This window comes from Myxocyprinus asiaticus, chromosome 4 (assembly GCF_019703515.2).
Source record: "Myxocyprinus asiaticus isolate MX2 ecotype Aquarium Trade chromosome 4, UBuf_Myxa_2, whole genome shotgun sequence".
Classification (NCBI taxonomy): Eukaryota; Metazoa; Chordata; class Actinopteri; order Cypriniformes; family Catostomidae; genus Myxocyprinus; species Myxocyprinus asiaticus.
The window spans coordinates 27,863,020-27,879,427 of record NC_059347.1 but is presented as its reverse complement, the minus strand read 5'-3'; the positions used below and the strand labels follow the sequence as shown (position 1 = coordinate 27,879,427).

General features: G+C 41.0%; 1 protein-coding gene across 1 annotated transcript in view; it reads left to right on the top strand.

The window, feature by feature from the left end:
• The window catches only part of tmem8b (transmembrane protein 8B), a 202,086-nt gene that overhangs the window by 175,964 nt on the left and 9,714 nt on the right, over nt 1-16,408 (top strand). The window contains exons 7-12 of the mRNA XM_051696663.1: nt 7,010-7,106; nt 7,503-7,626; nt 8,422-8,564; nt 11,669-11,847; nt 13,266-13,412; nt 14,940-15,056. Coding sequence (XP_051552623.1) covers nt 7,010-7,106; nt 7,503-7,626; nt 8,422-8,564; nt 11,669-11,847; nt 13,266-13,412; nt 14,940-15,056 — 807 coding nt within the window. The remainder of the gene's footprint in view (nt 1-7,009; nt 7,107-7,502; nt 7,627-8,421; nt 8,565-11,668; nt 11,848-13,265; nt 13,413-14,939; nt 15,057-16,408) is intronic.

Genomic DNA, 16,408 nt, shown 5'->3' with positions numbered 1-16,408 from the left:
TACCACGTGAGGGTGGAAATGAGCGGACACACAAAGGAACTGACGAAACTGGTGGGAGAATTTGGTTCACCAGCCTGAGTTGAACATAAACCGCGGCGCCACTCACTCAGTGAATATCAGTGAGAGAGAATGAGAGCGAGAGAGGGAGGAAAAGTGCATGCAATTTAATTGAGGGTAACCGCTCGTAACAGCGGGACTGAATTACTAGTTCAGATCACTCAACAAAACAAACTTAACCCCAAAAAAATTAAATACAAATCTCAAGAACAGCAAACAGCGAGCAGAGTTTAACATACAAATATACTCAAAACATCAGCATTTAGAATCAAATATACAATTTAGTTGCGCAAGAAAAATCACAGTTTCTAAACTAATTCTGCCCAGATATCAAGCCTTACTTGGGAAATCCTGTGTGATTTAAGTAGGGTTGTCCGTTGGAATTCCTGTTGCATTGAGCAGTCAGGAGAAACGGTTTGGATGGTCCCTTGTCTTACACTCGTCAGCAAAAAGACGCGTCTCCGCTTTATTCTTCGGATCCAGCGATGGAGAAGAATGCAGAAGGTAGTCAGTGTTGAATGAAAAAGAGGGAGAAGGGAAACTGGTCGCCTTTCCGTTTTTCAAAATAAATTCACTGTTGCTTTACAGTGAAACTGAACCAGTTGTTATAAGTATACTATAAGACTTGAACAAAGCTAAGTTAATCTTACTCTACTGTGGCCAAATGGTGAGGTTAGAAAAACTAACTCTGTTCTCAGTCCTAAACAGAGGGAAAACTACTTCAGTACGTGCACGGTACAGATGTCCCTTAACAGCCAGCCAGAGCTTAGCACAGAGAGGCTGAACTACATCTGTCCGCTGGTTTTATTGACAAGATGACGTCATCGGTCGTAGGCCGCTTTCGACCAATGGCAGTTGAGACTGGGTCCATGAGCTCCTGAGTCCCAACATGTCAGTTGGGGCTTTGATGTTTTCGATGGCTTGAACTCTCCCTGCTTGGGGTTCAATGCCATTGGCACCCACCAATGAGCCCACGTACTCAAACTTGGTGTGGCACCACTGATCCTTGGAGAGGGCCAGCTTGGCTCCTGCGCTGGAAAGTTGGCTGAGCACGTATCGTATTTCGGTGAGGTGTGCTTCAAATGTCTGACTTCGCATAAGGATGTCATTCACATAGATCAGGTTGCCGCGGGCAGCAGCATCGCTCATGGCTTTGTGCAAGAATATATTACACTCAGCTGGGGAGTTTGAATATCCAAATGGGCATCGGTTCCAAGTGAACTGTCGATTGCCAAAAGAGAAAGCCAGCTTGTACTGATCCACTGGGTCGACTGTCATTGTCTAAAACCCATTGGACACGTCAACGGTCGAAAAGAAACAGGCTCTTTTCACTTTCGCAAGCTCCTGATCCAGGTGGATCATGGGCCATCGTGAAAGAGGGACCTGTTTGTTCAGTTGTTGATAGTCAATCGTCAAGCCCCACTTTCCATTTGGCTTCAACATCGGCCACAATGGTGAGTTGTATGTGGAGTTACACTCCCGAATAATGCGTTTCCTCAGCAAAGTGTCAAGTATCTCTTGGATTGACTCGTAGGCGGCTAAAGGAATTCTGTACTGGCATACGAATGTGGGTGGTGCATTTGGAGTTCGGTGATTCCACAGTCATTGGAATCCCTTGAAAAGATCTGTTGGAAGTCGTGAAACAACTTCCGCAGTTCTTGTCTTTGACCCTCTGTCGTTAAGGCGTCTGCCTTAGTGAGTTGTTGTGCTATTTCATCCTCGAATCCCAGATAAGGTTCCTCTGGTGGGGAACCGGCTTCATCACCAGTTGAAATCACGTCACCCGAGTGAGCAGCGAGGGTGTACACAATCATGTCCATTTCCGTGCCCAAGGCCTCATGACAAGCAACAGTGATCATTTTGTTTGGGAAGGTGAGAAGGAAGGGTTCGAGTTTTTCCCCCCTCGTCAAGGATGGAGGCAACTCTCCAATCACGGGCACTGTGAGCTCGAAGTCATGAAATGAGCTGTCAATCAGCAACCCTAATGGTCTATGTGCCGTCACAACAATTGGTATGTTTGTTAGGTTTTGGACAAGCAAGTAAGCTGAGCGGTTGTTGAGCTCAAGCAGAGGTGTATCACAGATGGTCAGGCTGAGTTCCCAGAAGTATAGCAAGGGTTGGAAGAATGCCTGTGAACCCGGTATCATCTGTCCTTTGAGGATCATGAGGCGGACAGGGGCACCTGCAGTTCTAGCTGGGATAGTCAGGTCAAACTTGCTTGCTGCCTGACACGCCTGAGGGATGGTCTGATCAGACAACATGTGTTCTGGATCAACCACTGCCGGATGGTTTTCAATGTTTGCCTGAGACCATAGGACCTGGTTGAAAGTGTCCAGCAGAGCACCTAACCTAACAAGGATATCGGCCCCCACGAGGAGTGAGGGGTCAAGTTGGGGAATCACACTCATGAAGTGTGTAAATCTCTTCTTTCCAATTTGAATGGAAAGAGCACATATCCCAGTGGCCTTGATAGGACTCTGCGGTGACTCTGCATAAAGAAGGCGGTGACTTTTGTGCACGAAAGAAAGAGAGGAGCTGTTCTGACACAGCTTGTCATACAAAGCTTGACTAACTGCAGACTTTTCAGACCAGAGTGCGACAAGCACATCAGGTACCAAGATTCCGTTAGCATGCACGCCTCCAGCTATGCAGGGGCTGTACAAAGCTGGGTTTGAGTTTTGTAGTGAGCAAAGGAATGATTCGTGGGTGCTCACGGGTCCGCCAAGCTGCGGTGTCGGTGGAGTCACAGATGACTCAAGAGGCTCAAAGCCAAGATGAGTCTGGATGTCTGGGTAATGACAAAGTGCTGACTCAAGAACAGTGTCACAAGTGGTCTCTCCTGACTCTTGGATATAAGTGACTCGGTCGTCTGAAGCATGACGGCTGTGGGCTAGACGGACCGGATTCGGGGTTGCGACCTGGGCCCACATGTGCCCGCGAAGGCAGTCGATCAGCGGGGCCAGTCGGTCCAGCAGGTCATGGCCGATTAGAAGTTGTTCTGTGTCGAAAGCACAGATGTAGATGGGATGATTGAGGGTCATCTCCTGGAAGGTGATATCAAGCCAAGCACGTTTTGTGATGGGGGCTCTGTTTTGTGTGTAGCTGACAAGGCTCACATCACAGGGCTCTGTCTGCAGTGGTTTACCAAGAGAGAGCATTGCCCTGGCGACTTCTGCGAAAGTCTCCTCGCACATTAGGCCGATTTCAGACCCAGTGTCCAGTAACGCATGGATGTCTATACACCTTCCTACCGACACTGAGGTGTATATGCGTCTGGCATTACCCTTATGGACAAGGTCTCCCAAGAATTGAAAGAGCGGAGCATGGGTATTGGGCATGACTGCCACTGGGTGCGTCTGGGTCTTCCCTGTGTTCTTCTCCCAGCCTACAAAGTAGACTCTGGGGGAAGAGGGGAGTGTATGGCCTAGTCACGCTGACGGACTGTTACCATCGGGTTTTTTGTGGCCATCGTCTGGCGCTTTGATGTGCTTTGTCACGTCCGCTAGGCTTTTCTGGATGAGGCTGAGCTGACGCTTCAGATCACTCTTTCCGGGAGGCTCCGAATGATTCCCTTTATTTCCATTCCACTGTCTGGGGTTTTTCACAAACACAACATTCCTTTCTTTGGAAAGGGATTCTGTTTTTTTCTGACCCTGGGAGGGACCCTTGTGGTCATTCCTTTGGTTTCTCCAACCCCCCTGTGGGTGGTTGGGCAAGTGTTTTGGGGCTGCTGCTTTGCAGCTTACTCTAAGTTGAGGTATTTCATATCCTCAAGCCCTAAGTCTGCTCTCTCTGAAGACTGGATGTCTAGGACTCTGACATCATTTTCTGGTTTATCACTTGGACGCACGACTGTTTCCAAAGTCATTTGGGCCATCTTTCTAATTCCCTGCATGGTCGGTCTGCCCTGTTTACACATCAGTGTAATATGGGTTTGCATGCAGGGGTGGAGGTTATGGAGGAAGAGAGATCTGAAACCTCGCTCTTCTTCCAGACCTGGCTCATTACTTCCTTGGAAGTATGCATTCCTTAAACGCCTAAAGTACTCCCTAGGAGGCTCCAACCGCTTCTGTTGGATGCGGATGGCACTGAGGGTGGCTGATGTTTCATCAGTATATGGCAAGTTCTCCTCGCACAGAACCCTGCAAAGCCTCGGGTAGCTGTCACAAATGCACGGCGGTTGAGTCTCAACGAAAGCGTGGACACTTCTGGAAGTTGTTTTCCAGATGAGTTTCAACTTCTCACGTGCCGAGGCATGAGGCAAGTCGGCAAGACAATGTTTGATTTCCCTGAGGTAATCGTTGACATTTGAATCTCGGCTTGCTGGGTCGAAACGTTCTATGTCCTTCGCAAAGGAGTCAAGCTGGCGCATGCATAGACCTGTGTCTTGGTCCCACTTGTATCCATCTGACTCATCAGAGGATGAGTACCAGTGCCTTCCTCCTTGTGGTGAGGAAGGCATCCTGCTGGGGCAGGGCCTAAAAGACGCCTGAGGGGAAGATTGCAGAAATGTGGCCTTGCCCCCAAAATGTGTTGGACTCACGTCCTGAACAGGGATGCGCTCTAGCTCCGGGAGTTGGAGCAATGGTTTCGAAATACTACCTGAACCGGGGATAGGGTATTTCGCCGTAGTGCCATCCTCAGAGTCCTCTGCCCCACTCTGGTCAAAGGTGGGGTAGCGGAGCGCTTCTTGAGCTTTAGCCCGTATGTCTCGATTCTCTTGCTGGACTCGGTTGTCAGCGACCTCTCAGCTTTCTTTTTCAGCCAACTGGAGTCTTTCTACACACTCCTCCAGCACAGTATTTGTAGTCTGGAGGTCTCGGTGTAAAGCGTGATTGCTTGCATCAAGCCGAATATACTGGGCTGTAAGTGTCTTTAACTCACCCTTGAGTGTTGCTGTTTGCAACTGGGCCTTGTGGTGGTAGAGTAGAAACTACCTCCTGGATAGTGGTTACCTTCCCTTGAGGATCGTGTGAATTATCTACCGCGGTGGCCATTTCAGCATCACACTGAGATTGTGTGTAGCTGTTAAGCTCCTCCCTTTCTTCTCTAGAGACAAGGAGGAGGTCAGCGACCCAGTTGGACAGTGAGGTTTCCTCACCTGACCTGGGAGCTTCAGCTCCGGATGCTTATGGGGACTGGCAACTCATATCTCCCTGGTTAGACAGGTGAGAGGGTGATGTCCAGTGGACCCCTATAGGAACTCTTTACGAGTTAACAATTCTGAAAGCTTAACTGAGTTTTGAGGGTGGCGACTTACGATACCCGTTGCTCTGTGGGAAACACTGACGCACCAGTCGTTATCCCGAGAAAAAAATGCACAGGGGGAACCACTTACCTGTCACTCACGAGCAACTGCTTTGTATTATTAACTGTTCCTTGAGCTGCTAATTTAGGTGTTAATAATCACATTATGGCTATCAGTACGCCAGACTACTTTGTTAGTGTCTAGCGACTGAATCTCTCAAACACAAACAGAAGGAGTAATGAATTAGTACCAAACTAGCAATCACTAACACAACACTTGCAATGATTCACAACCACAACCGGCCTTGTGCCTTTGCAGTTTGAACTTCCTGGAGAAAAGGGAAGCCAAGAGGGGAAACCTTTGGCTACTCTAAAATATTAAGGAGTTATTTGCAAGAATATTGGAGGAAGCCAACAATTATCACGGCCTCACACGGGGCACCAATTATTATGTAGGTGCTACTAGTTGTTTAAATCAGTTTTACTATCAGAAATAATCAATAATTAATTGTTATTAATTATTGAATAATTAAATTATAGAATTCAACTCATTCAATTCTATTCTCAGGGCACCACTCTTTGACAAGAGAAAAATGATAGCAAGTTACTGATTGAGTCTCATAAAAACAAAATCTACCCTGAAGGTTGAGTATCTTAATTGTTAATCAAAATAATCAAAAAGGGGAGAAACTAGTTAAATTATTGCCATACAAATCTAATAGTAATCTAATTACAGTTAGTTTCTAACACCAATAATATAACAGTACTCTGAGGTAACATGGGAGTTCTTGACGTGGCAGAGGCTGGCTTCATCACAATATTCAAACAAAAACAAACAGGAGTACTTATTATAATATAACAAGATTTATTATAAACAAGCAGTAATGAACACAGCCAATACTAGCTGAATATAATCCAAATAAATATCAAGGAAATCCTAAACTAACAGTGGAGCTATATGCTAGTGTGTGTGTGTGTGTCCAGATGCGGTAACAAAGGAATCAAAATGGAGGATCAGGTTCAAAATGGAGGGTTAGATCCAAAATGGAGCTGATACCACGTGAGAGTGGAAATGAGCGGACACACAAAGGAACTGACAAAACAGGCGGGAGAATTTGGTTCACCAGCCTGAGTCGAACATAAACCGCGGCGCCGCTCACTCAGTGAATATCAGTGCGAGAGAGAGAGGAAAAGTGCATGCAGTTTAATTGAGGGTAACCGCTCGTAACAGTGGGACTGAATTACTAGTTCAGATCGCTCAACAAAACAAACTTAACCCCAAAAAAATTAAATACAAATCTCCCCACTCAGAACAGCAAACAGCGAGCAGAGTTTAACATACAAATATACTCAAAACATCAGCATTTAGAATCAAATATACGATTTAGTTGTGCAAAAAAAAATCACAGTTTCTAAACTAAATCTGCCCAGATATCAAGCCTTAAAAAATCCTGTGTGATTTCAGTAGGGTTGTCCATTGGAATTCCTGGGAGATGATTGGCCTTTTGTGCAGCTACAAAGAACCTCTTTTTCTCTGATATTCCTATGAAATTATATCATTCTGAATGGTTATATCATAAGCTTCTCCTTCGCACCCCCCCCCCCCCCCCAAAAACCCTCTTTTCACCTACTTTGTCTCACCCACTGACTGTGTTTTAAAGTTATTTTTAATTAACTTGTGATTGAAACTTTTTTTTCCCTACAGTCATCCATGAAAGGAGAGAATATTACTGTCTTTGGCTGCCTGAATCATGGAATGCCACTGTCCCTCCATGACAACTCATCAGTCAGTTGTGAATCTGGTAGGAAAATCTTAGATTTAATCCAAAATGGATCTCTTTAAATTATGTGTGGTCACCTTCACCCTCATATTCCTACACAGATTACATGGAAAGAAAAGGCCTAAACTTATTTCCAGTTGTCTATAAAATGGTTTTGGGCCAATGCACTTTGCTGTAATATTCATTAAGACAACTTTGAATTTATAACATTACATGAAGTTCCCTAGAGCATTGGTCCAAAACCATGGCAATATAAAAAGAACGAGGCCCGTTTTTTGGAAACAACTTCCCAAGGTTTCCTTTGAACACTCATAATAATAATTCAGATTTTGCTTTTGAAAAATCACAAATAACTTTAATGGTGGACTTAATAGCATTTTCTTGGTCCTTGACCCTTTTGTGCTCTTTCTTCATCAGAATCAGTTTCAGGATTTCAACTATCCATTAACACAACCAAAAATATCACCAAGCTAAGGATACCATACCCACAGACTGGCACGTGGTATCTCAGCCTGCGTTCTCTATGTGCCACTGAGCACGGGTTAGTACATTTACATGTCTTCAAATCTAGAAACTTATTTTGAGTGTAATAAACTGCGGTCTGCTTGTATTTTTGCATTAAATTATCAGACAACAATTTTTACGTTTACAATTCTTTTAATGCAAAGAAAAGGTTGGAAAATTGAAATGTTCATAGCACTTCTTTGTTTTATACATTTATCAAGATATAGAAATGAGCTGTTAGCACCATGTGTACTGTGGTATGTATGCTATTGAAGTCGAAAGATTCACAAATTCACTTTTATGTTGACCCAGTCTCTCAAAACCTTAGTGTATCTCAGAAAATTGAAAATGAAAAGAGTTCTGATGGAGAGAGTTCATGTAAAGTTCAACTCAGCTCTCAGAGGTTGTTTGTAGCTTCATATTACCATAGAGAATATAGTATATCTGCTCACCTCTGGACATATCAGCAAATGTACTCAAACATAAGGTCACTCTCATCTTCTAGTCTTGAATTCTACAACTTTGAACTCATGAAATGTTATGAAAAGTGAAATGAGGTATTATTGTAAGGATAAAAAATATATATATCTTATAATTATTCTAATAATTCTTACAATAATTTTATATTGTACTGAATTAATAGAATTTTTCTCAATGCAGAATTAAACATGCCTTTTTTGTCATATTCAGGAGCTTGTAATTTTCAATGTCAAGGTATTGTCATATTCATATTAATTTGTCCTATTCAAAACGGACTCCATTAAAGTTTCTGTTAAACTCATCAACTGTTTTGTTTATTTTAATGTTTATTGCTTTGTTGAAACCTCTATAGGTTTGAGCTGTGTAATAATGTAACAGCTGAGGTGTACCTTCGCTCTTACCTGACCCCTTGCATCAATGACTGTGGCACCTATGGCCAGTGCAAACTCCTCCGCACCAACAACTTCCTGTATGCTGCATGCGAGTGTAAAGCAGGTGAGTGAACAAAAACATTCTTAATTCACATGTTCTCTTGATTTGTAAAATTAATATAAAAAATTACATCTCTGCTTACAGGGGCGGGTTTACGATTTCTGAGGCCCCAAGCAACCGACAAACCCGGGGTCCCATTTAGTAAATTTTGCTTTAAAAATTACATAAAATGTATTTATATCATAATTTTTTATTAATCCTATCAGCCAAGACCATTCAAAATGTTTAATGAAATAAAATTCTAGTTTAAGATAATTAATGCATGTTTTCCATTTTTTTCAACAATACAGTGATAAAAAAAAAAAAAAAAGCAATATTTCCTACATATATTTTTACAAAACATTGTTTTTAATTTTTTTTTTTTTTTATGAACAGAGTGTGCAAAATCTACTAATTCACTCACTAACATTTTGGAATTCAGTTGTTATTTATTATTATTATTATAACCCATCAATTATTCGTTGTTGTCCATTTTTTCATTATAATACAGTATGATACAGTATTATTATTACTTTGAGGATTTGTTGTATGCAGTGGTAATATATTTATAGGTCTTATTTACTTTACTTTCACCTGGAGCTTATATTCTGACGCTGCGTGTATTGTTCACCATGTTGCAAAAGGCTGCATTTTATGTAAACATCGTAGGCAACATTTGTAACAGTAACAGTAAACATACATACAAGGCATGGCAGCCCCTCAGCACACTAGAGCAGAAGGAAAATAAATAAACTGCCGTTTATCAAGCGCTGAAAGTTTGCTTGGTGCAGAATAATCTGGAATAATGTTAAACATTGTAACAGTCACCTCTTTGCAATCTGAACTTGTTCAGAACATTAAATCTTTGTGACCCCTGCGCTAAAAACAATCTAGATGCAGCACAACGAATGAAACAGAATGCAGGTGTCTCGACGTGAGTTTTTGAGGCTGAAGTTATTTTTAACTTGACTAGTTAATGTGCCAGTCCTGCGTGAGACACTGAAGAAACAGCGAGACACAGTGCAGCAGTCAAGGACATTCGTCTAGCGTATTTACATACGTTTGGTGTGAACGGCCCTTAACTCATGGGTGAAACTGAGACTGTGACACAGGGTTCCTACAGAACCCAAATTCATGGCAGATGAATTTCCATAAATTTTTATGACATGATTAGTCATTCATGATTTAAAAGTAATTGTATAGGGATTGCCCTAAAAAAAAAAGAAGCAATTTCTAGCCAATTAAATATTTTAGAATTGTACATAACTAGAAAATGTGTAGTATTTTTCGACATTTCCATTGATTTGGGGGATTTTATTAATTGACATGATATTTTTTTCAGGCCTGGAAATCACAGTTTTGTAAATTCCATTATATATCCAGGTTTTCCTTGATGGTGTTATTGAGTGTAAATTTATAAGCCTGTTTTAGAAGGGCTTACTATTGGGAGAGGCTGCACTTTCCATTCAAGGAGAATTCTGGAATCAGTTCAAACTGAATTCACAAGATTACACATGTAGTTTGGAGAAAAAGTAATGCCTATAATGTGTAACATTTGGCTCAAAACTGTTGCTTTTCTCCACCAAGCTATACATTTCAAAAAGATAAAGGGGTAGGAATTCTGTCTTTTATTTCATTGGTGAACAAATCTATCCCTGTTCCCCAAGGTGCTCTTGCAGTTAATATGATGATAATCACAATAATATTTTATAATTCCATTATTATCTTTCTTCTCTACTGTTAGATGCCAACCAAAGTTAATGGGCATGTTAAAGGATTAAATTACACATGTGCCAATCACGTCTCTCCATAACTATGAGATCACAAATCAAGTGGTTTTTAATTACAGGACATTTGATGATCCTGAGAAATATGCTAATTGCAACCTCTCAATTACAGCGTCATTATGAAGCTCTGGTGCCTCGTTTACCACTCTCTCCCTGGATCCCTACCCATATTTTCTTTTGTCATTAGCATAGACACATTTACCCTTTTTATGAAGATTTTCTGGCAAACAATTGAGTGCTCTCATACAACAAGAGTGCAGAGCTCTTCTCTGTTTTCAAGTGTCTGGTAAAGCTCAATTGACCATGTTCTTCGACACTCAGTTTAACTTCAGTCACTTCATAGCTTTGAGGATTTTTGTATGGGGTTTGGCTAATTAAGGCGTCATAATCAAAGAGATTTGTGCAATGTTTTTAGCTATTTTCTATGAGAGGTTAGAAGTGCAGCACATCTATTTCCTTCATAGTGTTTATATAACACAATCCAATCTATATTTATGAAGCTGTTTACAACCGCTGACAGATGAGAAACAGAAATGTGTGTGTGAGAGAGTACATGTCTATTTCTGTGTGATTATTATTATTATTTTTATTTTTTTTATTTGTTCTGTGCTGTATGTGTTTTCTTAGCTCAGTTAGTTTGCTTTGAGTATTTCAGCATTGGTACATTTTACATAGCCAAAAGGAGAATTTTGGGAAATTTACGGTATGTACTGGTCGATTATTTCCATCTGATTACAATGACTGGGGACTAGAGGTTTTCTGAAGCCATATGACAAGCCTTTACTCCATGAGAGAAGTAGCAATGTTGTGTTTTTAAATGAATCATTATTGTGAGTGAGATATTTTCAATGAATCAGTTGGTCCGGTTCACATAACCTATCTGATGATTTGTTGATGAATCGGACTAATCTGGTTCTCAAGTCTAAGCACAGCGATTCTCAACTTAATAGCTTACTGGAGGGGAAGATTGTCAAGAATAACAACTTAAATGGTCTGTTTCTCACCCAAAACTATCATATGGCTTCAAAAGATTTACGGTATGGAGCACATACTGAAAGTTGTATTGATTTTTTGATGCTTTTGCATCCTTCAAACTTCTTCAAAATTTCTCCTTTTATGTTCTTTGGGGTAAAGAAATCATATGAATTTAGAATGACATAAGGGTGAGTAAATAATGACAACAACAAAAAAATCATTTTGGGGTGAACTATTCTTTTAACCTAATTTTGCATCAGTTGATTAGGTCCTATTTTAGGTCTGTAGCTCATATTATAGGATGTAGTCCAATGTTAATATCTGTATTAGACTGTGGTCAAATAACATGTGTGTGCTCTCCTCTAGGTTGGAATGGCTGGGGTTGCACAGACAATACTGAGGCATACTCATACGGGTTCCAGCTGCTCTCAACTCTCCTTCTGTGTCTCAGCAACTTGATGTTCGTCCCACCTGTGACCATTGCCATTCGTAGTCATTACCTGCTAGAGGCCTCCGTCTATATCTTTACCATGTTCTTTTCCACTGTGAGTTTTAATCCCTGGATTAAAATGCATGCAAATCCATACCATATGCCCAAAATGAGGCCAATATAAACATTTCAGCAACTAGTTGCATGTTGACATAAGCAGATTACACTGTTTTGTAACCGTGGATCATATAAAATTTGAAAAAAATAGTGTGAGAATACAGCTTAGGAATCATAAAATATCTTTATAAAACAGAAAGTTCAACACTGAATTCAGATTGGATGAGCCACATTGAAAGCCGTTGAAAATTAGCAGATATATGCACACCTGTGACCGCACATCAGTTGAGTTACTACATTGCTTAGGAACCATGAACTCCGCCTTTCGAGTCACTATAACCAGAGATTATTTAGCAGAGATGGGTCACTTCTATTAAAATGAATGAGAAAAATTGGAAAGCCCAACGGTCAACGGATGTAGAACAGGAAGTCCCGCCTTACAGGTAAAAAAGCCAATCACCTTTTAGATACAGACGTTGCCTGTCAATCAACTCTAGAATGCGCACGCAAATTAGCTTTACAAGCCGGGATAGTTGTGTTTTTTATTGTAATCTGAGGTAAAGAAGCACAATTTATGATACCAGTGTTGTCAGATTTTACTGCTGATTTGAAATATGTTCTTTGATCATAATCTTGACTAAACTTTTTGGAGATTTTAGTCTTTCCCCATTCAAGTAAATAGGAGCTGCACTTGTACATTGAAAATAGCTGCCCGAGAGCATTCCAAAGATCGTGGCCGAGTGGACTGATTTACTAAAAAGACTTTGTAATAACACACATCCCCTCGTTGCTTATTGCTTTATTACAGTGTTATAAAGCCTTTCACCTCTAATCATACTTAGACTCAAGGCACATTGTTATATCTCTTATACTAATCTAAGGAGGGGATAATGTACAGTCAGCCAGTCATCATTGCAAAATAAACCACAACATGATGATCAGGACAATAATGTGACATGAAGAGGTCTTGTATCACTCTGAAGGGTTTTATTTTGTGACAATGACTGGCTGACTATATATTTCTCACTTATTACGTGGCTACTTACCAAACAAGTAAATAAATGCACATGAAATATTATTTATTTTATTTAAAGAGACCTTTAAAGAAGAAAGGGTCCGCAAAGTGCTACGAGAGACATGAAACTAGCGCTATGTAAGAAATAGCAAAAAGGAGGTTGCCAGGTACAATGGTCAAATATACAGTTTAGTGGTTATTATACAAAAATATATGATTGCAAAATGCCGTAGTTAATCAAAATCAAGTGTACCAAAGAACTGAGTCATATTTTATATTACATAATGGAATAAGTCTGTTTTGACAAACTATCAAGTTGAGAACCAGTGTACTTATGCAAGAGTGTCATGTTGTATGATTCTTCCACTGATCTTTTGTTTTCATCTTCCTCCTCTGAGCAGTTTTACCATGCCTGTGACCAGCCAGGCATTGTGGTCTTCTGCATCATGGAGTATGATGTGCTGCAGTTCTGTGACTTCCTAGGCTCACTTATGTCAGTATGGGTCACTGTCATCGCCATGGCCAGACTCAAATCCATTATCAAACAGGTAAGGATCACTCTGTTACAAAGAACCATTTAAATTCAGAACATAAGTGATTTTCATGAACCTTGTGGTCCATCACATTCTCCTCTCAGACTCTATTAAGTGTGATAAGACGTAATCTGATGGTTGAAATTTCACATCTAGACCCTGGGGCCCCGAAATTCTAGATATTTCTTTTGTCATCAATTTTTTTAAATTCATTTTGTGTGATTCACAGAGGCTAGTAGTTTTTTTAATGGACTTTATTGCCAGAAAAGAGCTTTCCAAGGTTTTGCAAGAGAGCAAAATTTTTGTCCACTTCAGTAAACAGCTTACATAGAGAATAAATTCAAGAGTGTCAGCAGTCTGTCATATGCTGTCATAATGATGGTGACATTTCGCTGTGGAGCAGAGTAAATATAGGTGGACAGTTTGAGGTGTATGTGTGTGTGCTGTCTTTAGTTTAGTCATCAGCTGCTCACCTGCTGAGGGGAGAGAGATACAGTATTTTAGGAAAGAGAGCACAGAGAGAAAGAGAGAAATGATGTGATTAAGTGTATGTTACAAATATTTAGAATCAGAGACATAAAGTTCACCAAAAAATTAACATTTTGTCATCATTTTCTCTCTCTAATGTCATCCCAAGCTCCTAGGACTTTCTTTCTTCTGCGGAACACAAAAAGAGAAATTTTGAATAATGTACTGGTTGTTCTTTTGCATGCAATTACAATGAATGGGGACAGGAGCTTTTTAAGCTTCAAAAAGGGCAAAAAAGCACTTGAAAAATATATGACAAATTTGTGTGATGAACAGATTGAAAATGTAATAATTGTTCACTGGTAATCTTCCTCAAAGGAAATCCACAAAGAAAAGCTGGGCCTGGATGTGTAGATTTTCAGTGAATAACGTCTTAAATTTTGGTCTGTTTCTCACTCAAAACTATCACGTTTCTTCAGAAAATTTGGAATATACTGTCGTACACAAGTCATATGGACCACTTTTATGGTGTTTTTTTTTTTTTTTTTTTTTTTGTCCACATTCACTTTCATAACAGAAAAGAGCGGCCAGGATATTCTTCAAAACATCACCTTTTGTGTTCTATGGAAGAAAACCATTCATTTTATTCATTTAAAATGAGAGATGTTTTGCTCTAGATGAAAGTAGCATCAAATAAAAAGGACGGGAAAAATAGTTCTGCTGCTGTGAGAGTGTTTCTATGTAGGTGTTAGCTGATTTTGTGTGCCTGTGAATGTGTTTTGCTGAATGCTTGCAGACACTAATCAAATCACCCATGTCACAACAGTTTTTAACTTGAAGGGAGAAGGAGAGAGAGAAAGAGAGACAGATAGAGAGAGAGAGAGAGAGAGAGAGAGAGAGAGAGAGAGAGAGAGAGCTTTTTAAGCAGCAACTCTCTTGACTTCTTGTGTGCCTAACAGAGGGTGGCCAGTGCATGATGTCCCTAATTGGACAGGGTATTCACTACTGCCCCTGAGCATGTGAACTTGTCAATGATTGCACTAACATTTCTTCTTTTTGGCTCTTTTCTACCAGGTGCTATACTTGCTGGGGGCAATGGCCCTGTCTATGGCCTTACAGCTAGACCGTCATGGCTTGTGGAACCTGCTAGGGCCAAGCCTTTTCGCTCTGGGCATCATGGCCATCGCCTGGGTAAGCAGATGCTAAAAGTATTGCAGACATGCATAGATTCAGTGTTGTCTAGCAACTTATTAAATGTTTTATTCATCAGTAAAATCATGCCAGAAAGCAAGTCAGTTATTATACTAGACATAAAAAATTAACAGATGTTGGAGCTGTCTAGATAGAGACGTCATTGTTTGTTACAGATGATTATGTTCCCAAAGTTACAGATTTTTCTACTTCTAAAGCAACAACGTTTTTCATTTTTGTTAGTACATAAAAAAATTAAAAAATAATGTATGGTCATATAGAACTCTCCTAACCTAGCTAGACCAGGTTGGTCTACCATCCAGATGTAGACCATCTTAAACCAGCTAACACCAGCTTGGCCAGTCTGAGAGACCAGCTAGACCAGCTTGGTCAGGCTGTAGACCAGCTTACAACAGCTAAAACCAGCTTGGCCAGTCTGGGAGACCAGTTAGACCAGCTTGGTCTGTCTGGGAGACCATCTTAAACCAGCTAAGACCAGCTTGGTCAGTCTTGGAGACCAGCTGAGACCAGGCCTGGCTGGGAAACCAGCTTAAACCAGCTTGGCCAGGCTTAGAATCCTGCTTTAACCAGCTAAGACCAGCTTGGCCAGTCCGGGAGACATGCTTGACCAGTTAAGACCAGCTTGGCCAGGCTGGGAGACCATCTTAACCCAGCTAAAACCAGCTTGGCCAGGCTAGGAAACCAACGAGACCTGCTTGGTCAGCCTGGGAGACAAGCTTAAACTAGCTAAGACCAGCTTGGCTATTCAGGGAGACCAGCTTAAACATCTAAGACCAGCTAGGCCGGACTTAGTGATCAGCTTAAACCATCTAAGACCAGCTTGGCCATTCAGTGAGACCAGCTTAAACCAGCTAAGAACAGCTTGGCCAGGCTGGGAGACCAACTAAGACCAGCCAACTGGATTAGTCTGGTTTTAACTGGCTTTTTTAGCAGGATTCGGCCTGACGAACTGACATATTGCCCAAAACCTCTAAAACCACACCAGTCTGACTAGCCTTGGAAACCACAGGGAAATTTACCAGTAGCCTCTAAATGAAGGTAACATATCAGAAGGTAACTTTCCAATGTGTCCAATTGTAACAATTCTTTCTGTCTGAAAATCTATATCCGGAAGTTAAATGCAAACACTAGTCTTTCTTGGACTGCTGTGTGACAGCATAGCACCTCTTCAATATCTATAATTTATGAAGGCATTTCAAGTTACCTGGTCTAGCATGTGCCCTCTCATCGAGGGCGTGCATGTGGGAAAAAGGGCTGCATTTATCTGCACATTAGCATGGTGTGGCATTAAAAGTTTCTCTTTTCTGTCAGTATCAGAGATGCCCTTACTG